General features: G+C 35.0%; 1 protein-coding gene across 1 annotated transcript in view; it reads left to right on the forward strand.

Moving 5' to 3' along the window:
• Nucleotides 1–9,488, forward strand: part of LOC107750932 (protein ABHD8-like) — a 25,950-nt gene that overhangs the window by 6,429 nt on the left and 10,033 nt on the right. Inside the window, exons 5-6 of the mRNA XM_016566512.1 lie at nt 207–427; nt 708–785. Of these exons, the coding sequence (XP_016421998.1) occupies nt 207–427; nt 708–785 (299 nt within the window). The remainder of the gene's footprint in view (nt 1–206; nt 428–707; nt 786–9,488) is intronic.

Raw genomic sequence — 9,488 nt, forward strand, 5'->3', positions numbered from 1 at the left:
TATCTCGACCAAATATTGTCCTAGCCTAACAAACCATACATCAATGGCAAGCTTATTTATTCATCTTTCAGATGATGTATAAATCTCAATTTTGAAAAATTGACACTTAAGACTGGTTTTGTGGTCCAGGGTCACAAATAATATTTACAGACGTTTTTTTTTTAATATTTATAATAACTTTTGTATGTAAATGGTCTTTATTCCAGATCCTCTTGTTTGCGTTCCTGAAAGTGATCGAGGAAGGCAGTCACATGGTGATGATGGAGTGTCCCGAGACGGTCAACACGCTCCTGCACGAGTTCTTCCTCTGGGAACCTGACAATTCCAAAAAGGACACGGTTACCACGGTAACAGCCGACGAGGCCACAGCCGTCCAGACGCTCGCCGTCAGCACAGGGACGCCCAAGGTCAACAAGCCCCTTAACAAGTAACCTGATGATTGACGTTTTCGGGGTGAACCAATCAGAAGGCTGTTGATGGCAGGCTGTCAAACCGTCACCTTGGCTGAGAGCTGGTTTTTGGTCAGAAGGCCCGAGCGGGTGTCCAGACGGGGGTGAGAAAGATTTACAGGTTCGAAGAGACTCTCTAGCGGTGAGGGAAAAGCAGCAGCTGGTTTTAAACCAACGATGGTGGTTTATGACATCACAACGCCTTTGTTTCTCTATGCTACCTTTGGACAATATCTTTCCTTCTTGTGCTGTCTAAAGAAAAGGACTGATGAAAATCAAGTGTGTCCAAGTCCAGACGGGACTGAACTACGAGAAAGAGGAGGAGAATTTGCTGAGGTTGCTTTTAAAAAACCCAAGAGAGTGTTTAAAGTCAACATGAAACCCATTTTACTTCCATAATATGACACATTGGGCGTAGTACAAGTACAATTACGAAAAACAGCAGTTGCGTTAAAAATAATGAGGACTAATTAATTGTGATGGGAAAATAACAGGGTTGTTTTCATGCTGACTTTAAAGGACGTTTGTACAAAATCTGTGTTCACGTCAAACTAGTACTAACACGTTTTAACGTCTTCCCTCATAAATCAAATCCACTGCTTGGAGTTGAAGTGCGATTGAAAACAGATGTATGAGACACTCAGTCCTGATAAACCATCTTAAAAAGATAACGTACTGTAAACGAACACACACATTTAACTTGAAACAAATCATTCGAGTTAAAAAAAACAAAACAACAGATGTCGGTTCACATGAAGGATAAAAGCGAGACGAGCGAAAACATTGACCGCCGCAATGGGAAATTTTATGCACTTGTTCGTCTCCTAGCAACTAGAAAGTCGGGCATTAGAACAAATGCACGGTGAGAGAGAGAGATATAATGATGCTGCTGGCCACAACATGACACGGTGCTGAGGAAAAACAGGATATAAGCTACAGTATCACAGAGCAGATTGCATACAAATCTGAATTTAATATTGAAATGATATTGTGAATATCTAGTCATCAGGTTGATCCAATCATGTGCAATTATGCTCTACTGTACGAGGACAGACCGTCTGTCTATGCAAAGAATAACGGGGGGCTTCTGCATGCATCCGGCCGGTTACCATGAAAACAGCTAGTCAAAGGCAAACTGGATGAAGGATCTAACCCTCCATCACTGGAGATAATTAACAAAGACATCATGAGATCTCTGCAGGCTCCTCACGTTTATGCAATGAAAGCAGTCAAACATCACACATCATAGCAGATCAATTGGAGAAATTGTCAGGTTTTTAGGTAACTTAAAATCCCACTGATTATTTTACAAACTGTAGTTGCTTTTAACTAATAATTAATAAGAGAAAGGCAATTCAAACGTCCTGATATCAGAACTGCCTTCAAAAACAACTTTAAAAACAGAATTAAAAAACAGACTTTCATGTGCATGATTGCAGTTCAAAAGACTGGAGTCAGTAATATTTGATTTTTAAAATGAAATGAATACTTTTATTCAGCAAGGACACGGAAATCTTTACATTATAAACATCTTTACTGTCATTTTTGATCAATTTAATATTTCAATTAAATGCTGTTCTTTTGAACTTTCTATTAATCAAAGAATCCTGAAAAATTTTTATCCATTTCCACAAAGTACATTGATAATAATCAGAAACGTTTTTTTGAGCAGCAAATCAGCATATTAGAATGATTTCTGAAAGATCATGTGTATAATAATATTTCACAATGTTACTGTTTTTTACTGTATTCCTGATCAAATAAATGCAGTCTTGGTGACTTTTCAAAAACATAAAAATAAAAACTTACAGGCTCCAACTGTTGAAAGCTAGCATAACTGTTAATTCCCATTTCAACAACAACAAAATTATGCATTACAACAATAAAATACGCAGACTTAATTCTCACAATCCAACTACTAATAATAACTGAACACACGTCCTTCAGGAAGGAAATTGACACTTTTTTTGGATGTGCTAAGAAATGTAGACCTTGATTTATTTAACACGCTATGTGAATGATATAAGAATTGAAGATATCTAAAGGAAAAGCTGTGGACTGAATTGTGAGTGAATGAGTTTTTCTACAGTGATTACAGCTGGATGCCGGTGTTTAACATCAATCCCAAACTGACTTTCACACGATATGAATTTTATTGAGCCACTCCTGTGAATTAGAAAACAAAAAACAGTGTTTTTGACAAAAACTGTACTACCTTCTAGATAAAACAGCATATTTTTCATTCGTGTAAATGAACAGTATATGCATATCCCTTTTGGATTTATCTGGCCTTATCAAAGGGATGGAAATGATTTCTCTGACATTTGATTGGAGGAAGGATCACTGACAATTTTAGAGAGTTTGTAGCTACATGGTTTTAACATCATAAAGAAAATATATCCCAAAGATTTCATGTCTACTAAGCATCACTATTTATGATTGACTGAGAAAAAAATTTTAAATAAAAAATTCCACAGAGACTGTTAGGCCAGTATGTAACCACCTAGCAACCATGCAATACACCCTAGCAACCATGTAGCAACATTCTAAAAAACTTATAACATTCAGAGCATAACAACGCCCCTGGAAACCACCCATGTTGAGTTTACAATGTAACAGTTGCGTAACATTCTAGGTGGACGGATCTGACATTTGAAATTCCTTGTTTCTAATTCACAGACGGGAGCAATAAGACTTTTCTATGCTAATGGCAGTTCTGGCTTTCCTCTGAGCGCCTGGGAGTGTGTTTTCAGAAGAGACAAGAAACAATAAAATGAAACACAATAAACGAACAATACTGGCCAATACTGTTAAAAAAACTGCCAAAGGGAGTGAAAACGAGTCAGATGGACTAATACTTTTGGAGCGCGTGAGTGAAGTGGGTTTGGGGGAGATGAATATTATGTACAGATGCTGAATGACACTAATGACGGATGATGATGAAGAAGAACTCTTCTTCCTCTGGTCGTGTACTGATGTCAGTACCCCATTGTGAACATTGTGGTTCAGTTTGTGTCAAATGTGTGTGTTGCATATATCTATTGGAATGTACTATACCATGCACTGCCTGAAAATGTGTGCATATAAAATGTCATGAAAACTATATAAAAATGTGATTAATAAAAAAAAAAAAAATTTTTTTATATCTGTTTTTCCCCCTCCAAAACATCAAGAATTATTTATTTCTATGTCACACACACAGATGTTAATTTCTATAATTTCTCTCTCTCTCGAATACATATAATAGTAAAAATGCAGTCTTGTTTTATATAAATGATAATATATAAATTATATATATATAGTATTACATTTAAAAAATGCAGCTAATAATATAGTTGTAAAAGGCCTTATATTGACACAATCATAAATAATTGGGATTTGCATTTCATATTTGAATAACACAATTATCATTCATTCTGATTTTACATTTTCTGATGATATGATAATATCCCTTTAAAATGCTGGACAGTTGCAATCTCATCAAACAACCAATAGATGGAGTTAAAGATACTAAAACTGTTGTTTCTGAACACTGAAATAATAATATAATAATAATGCAATATTATTGTACCTAGTTGAATACATTGGTTTGAAGTATATTTCAAAAATGTATTTAAATGATTTAAAAATTCTAAATTGGTTACAATCAGGTACACTAGCTGAAAAAGAAAAAGAAAATGCCCTGTCTTGGATAAGTGTTTTGTTATAAACAAATACACACATTTCTGAGCAGCGCTCAGGAAGTCTTGAATCAAAGAAAAAGACCAAATATTTACTCTGTGCTGCGTCACAGCCTCCATCACCATGGAAACCAGCTCAGAAAGCTTTCATAATATCATGTGACTCGTGGGTCACATGACAGTCCCACCCTGCATGTATATTTTCATAAACCTTTACTGAGAAGTCAAATTTCTGTGTAGTCTGCCTGTCTGAGGCACTAATTATGACATGGACATATGGCGCAAGCGATTCATCTTCATACAGTATTTTAGTTGCTCGAAAGCATCTGGTGGTTTAAATGACATGAAATGAGGTTTGAGAGAAAAGCCCTGCGCTCTCGACATAATTCACAAAAGTAAATACAACATGTTGATTCAAACCTAAAACCAACTTAAAGGAGGAATCATTTTCTCCATGAGCTTGTGGTTTGAATCACCGTAATTGGTTGCATGATTTGACGAGACATGTTTATAACATCTGGTTATTTTGAAAATACTTCAGACAATTAAAAATACCTAATTACAACTCTCCCATTGGGAATCCATGTAAAGTTCATACAAACTGCCAGAATGAACGGAAAAAGAAGGACAGTTAAAGCCAAATGTATACTTTGGTGTCATTTTTTAACTTAAAATATATATTAAACAATCAGTTCAAAATTATGCTATGGAAATATAAGTTCAGGGGTTTTGGCCAGTTCATTTGCATTTATTCATTTTAATGGCACTGTGAATTAAATGACTGAATAAAACAACGTTAAAATAAAAGTTACAATTACAAAAATAAATCTAGAAATAAATACAGAATATATATAGATATAATTGAATAAAACAATGGTAAAAGTGATCAATATATTATGTGTGTGTGTGTGTGTGTGTGTGTGTGTATACATATACACACACATACACTAAAAAAATATATATATATATACAGTGGTGTGAAAAAGTGTTGGCCCCCTTCCTGATTTCTTATTTTTTTGCATGTTTGTCACACTTTAATGTTTCAGATCATCAAACAAATTTAAATATTAGTCAAAGATAACACAAGTAAACACAAACAAATGTTACAAAAGATTTCTATTTCAGATAAATAGTGTTCATATCGATATCGGAATTATATCGTATCGACCGAAATTAAGAAATATATCGTGATATCAATTTTGGCCATATCGTCCAGCCCTAAAATAATATTAAAAAATAAATTATAAATAAAAGTTGCAGTCTTAATTCTGGAATTACAGTACGTCAATAAAATGAGCAACTGTTCAAATTTCAATGGATAACAGATTTAATAGTCAGCTGTAAATACGAAAACAATTATTCTATACAGTAAATGGAAATACATTTTCAAATTGTTTTTCAAAAAACAATACATAACTTTCTGAAGGTTATTCTAATAATATCAGATGCCATTTTAAAATAAATGGGCAGTGTTTCTATTTCATTTCTGAACAGCACACAACAATGATTTATTTTTATTTAACATTTTCTGATAAATGACTGACAGGAGTCACAGGACACAGTCCAGAACATTAATATATTAATATGGGTGCTGATCACATTGAGACCTCATGGTCTTACCCTCTGACACTGGGACGAACTCTATTTCATTTGTAAACTCAATCCAGCTCTGTAAGCTGTCACGATGCATCACTGTGATTCTGCACATTAGATCCAGCAATGAAACACATCATAATACTTGGGCAACGGTTTGGTGTGGGGAAGAACAGTCCCATCAGACTAAATGACTGATTTCACCCATAATAAAATCTGCTAAATAAAGTCTTCTGCAAACACACACACATCTGGATGTGATTCCACCGGCGTTCCTTCATATCTTTCACTAAATGGCTTGTGTCCACTGCAGTTTTGTTTTATTCAACTGGCGGGTGATAAAAAGAAAAATCAGATCTGGGTATTTTTTTTATTATTTATTTGAAGAGAGAAACCCATAAAAACTTTCAGGCATGTTTTTTCCCCTAATTAAAATCAAATCTATTGTAGAATTCTCGTCATTTAACTCCTAGAAACAAATGGGTAACTGGGATTAATTTGTCCACACACTAAACCAATTTTACTTCTCTAAAAAATAAAGAGAAAGAAATAGGGAACAAATTATTTTTAAAACTACTTTTGTTGTTAAAAGTAAACGTAAACCACACTGTAAAATTATTTTTTGAAGTTGTAAATAAAGATTACTAGAGAGCGTTTTACTAGAAAACACTATTTCAGTCTTTCCACTTCAAAATCTCACATTTAATTCAATGTGTCACTTGCAGATTCTTTGTTATTATTTGTCAAATTTACTAGCAATTTGTTGCAAAAATCGTTTCTACACCATATTTTTATAACACAAAGTTATTGTGAATTTAAATTGTTAATTTAAATTCTATTAATTTTGACCACCTCTTTTCTACTGCTTTAAAATACATAGCTTAAAAAAATGATTGTTTCCGGCATGGGATTAAAAAAAAAAAAGTCAATAAATTTAACAAATTTAATTAAAAGGTAATTGCAACATTTTATCTTACAGTTCTCACTTTCTTCCTCTCAATTGTCTCAGAATTGTGAGAGATAAACTCAGAAATTTGAGATACAGTATAAACTAGGAATTGCAATACATAAGTCAGAATTACGAGATAAAAAGTCACAATTACCTTTTTTATTTTTTACTCGTCATTCCACGGCGGAAAGAAAAAAACAAACAAAAAAAATAATTAAAAGTCATTGTGGGATAAACAAAAAATTAAGTTTATAACAGTTCTTGTGGCGGGAAAAAAACAATTGCGAAATGTTAACAAAAAAATACATAAAATTCGCAACGTTGAGAAAAGAAGTCTGAATTGTGAGATTAAAAACTTGCAGTTACCCTTTTTATTTTTTGTATTCCAAGACCGAAACAAGCTTCTATATTGAATCACTCTCATGATCTTACCAAAACCATATGCTGTCATTTTTCCTGTGCAACACAAAAAGTAGCATTTTTGACGAATTTTCACAAAGCTATTCCCTTTCACATCCAGTTTTCCCATGCCGTAACCAAAGCCTCGTTTCTGGCGTCGCTCTCAGCCTCACCTTCACACCAACAGGTTCAACTCAACACAAACGCAGCCGAGACAGACATCGCAACAGGTCAGGACACATGTCAAACATCTGAGGTCCCCCGTTACAATAACAAAGCTCAAACAGCCAGGAAAGGAGCCAGAGCAGAGGGAGTCAATTCCAAATGTCTGATTGTATACGAAACAAACAAACAACGCACTCAGAATCTGGTTCTGGAACCAAAACCACAACTCTAATGCACATACTTGGTTTCAGATCATTGGTTCTTTTCAGGACAACTATCACCGTCGATCAAACCCGAACATCCAGTCAGGGGGGTCTGTGGCCACTTTAAGACTCATCTTCATGAAATCGAACATCTAGTTTCATACACTGAGGGCAAATACAATAATACTTCGCTTTTCCAATCCATTGCGACAATAAAATTGCGGTGCGCGAAATAGAGCGTGACAGAGAGCGAGCGGCCACTCTGGAAGCAAAGGTCGTTTTCTCCATTGGGAGTTCTGAGGCACAAACCGAACCAAACCCAGGATGAATCACAACACGACAAAGTTGACTTGAAAGAAAACAAAAAGTATATGAAAAGCAGAAAAAGACAAAGACGCAATGTCTTTTATGAGTGAATAAACTGTTTACTCACAGGAAAATTACATCATACCCTTCACTAGCGATTATCGTGAGCAGTGACGTCTAAGACAGCAAACAAGGAAAAATATAGTTAATTTCATACAGTAAGATATTTTCAATTTGTTTACAAAAATTAATTATTGAATTTTCATCAAAGTACACTGCTCCTTTTGAATGGCTGATGTAGGAAGATGCCATCCGCCTGTTTGAAAGGAATAATTCACTCAAAAATTCACTCAGGCCATCCAAGATGTAAATGGAATTTGTATCTTCATGGGAACAAATTTGGAGAAATGTAGCATTCCATCACTTGCTCACCAATGGATCCTTTGCAGTGAATGGGTGCCGTCAGAATGAGAGTCCAAACAGCTTTTAAAAAAAAAATCACAATAATCCACAAGTAATCCACACCACTCCAGTCCATCAGTTAACAACTTGTGAATCTTGTGAATCAACCAAAAGCTGCATGTTTGTAAGAAACAAATCCATCAAGATGTTTTTTTACCTTTTTACCTGTCTGAATCATGTGATAAATCTGCACAGATCAACAAACACACTGCTTTTGGTTTCACAAGATGTTATCTGATGGACTGGAGTGGTGTGGATTACTTGTGGATTACTGTGATGTTTTTATCAGCTGTTTGGACTCTCATTCTGACGGCAACCATTCACTGCAGAGGATCTATTGCTGAGCAAGTGATGTAATGCTACATTTCTCCAAATCTGATGAATTTTTAAATAGCCTGAGGGTGAGAAAATGATTGCCAAATTTTCGTTTTTGGCTAAATTATTCCTTTAATGCTTTATAGTTGCAGTTTTAGAGTTAACCTCGATGCCCACTCACACAGCTTGTGTAATCAATGTGTGTTAATAGCAGCATGTTACCCGCATTACCTGATAAAGCTCTAATGAGAAGTTTGCGAGCTGATTAAAGCCTCTATAACAGATTAAGCCCGGCCTGCCGTGCAGATTTAGAGAGCACTAACTTTGCCTCATCCGAGTTACCTAATTTTCCTTGCTCAGACCGGCTGATGAAATCGGTGTAAACTGTCAGAGATACTCGAGCTACACGACACAGCTGACAGACATTTTCCCGGTAATAGACGTTTCCAAGCCAAACTAGCTAAAGGCCTTCAAAGGAAAAGAAAACAGACATTTATCAACTGCCTGATTCCTGATCATCAGCACGTCACGGAGAGTATATAAATGCGCATAAACGTCTTATCTTCTTATATTCGTCTTCTATGTTCTTACATATAAATAATCTGGGGTCAGTATGTTTTTTTTTTCTTTTGAAAGAAATTACTACTTTTATTCAGCAAGGATGCATTAAATTGATTACAAGAGACAGTAAACAGACATAATGAGCTTTCTATTAATCAAAGAATCTTGTACTACATTTTCCACAAAACAAATATTACACAGCACAACTGTTTTCAACATAATCAGAAATGTTTCTTGAGCAGCAAATCAGCATATTAGAATGATTTCTGAAGATCACATTTTTACCTGTCTGAATCATGTGATAAATCTGCACAGATCAACAAACACACTGCTTTTGGTTTCACAAGATGTTATCTGATGGACTGGAGTGGTGTGGATTACTTGTGGATTACTGTGATGTTTTTAT

Source organism: Sinocyclocheilus rhinocerous, unplaced genomic scaffold, assembly GCF_001515625.1.
Source record: "Sinocyclocheilus rhinocerous isolate Xijiao unplaced genomic scaffold, SAMN03320098_v1.1 scaffold1534, whole genome shotgun sequence".
In the NCBI taxonomy this organism is placed as follows: Eukaryota; Metazoa; Chordata; class Actinopteri; order Cypriniformes; family Cyprinidae; genus Sinocyclocheilus; species Sinocyclocheilus rhinocerous.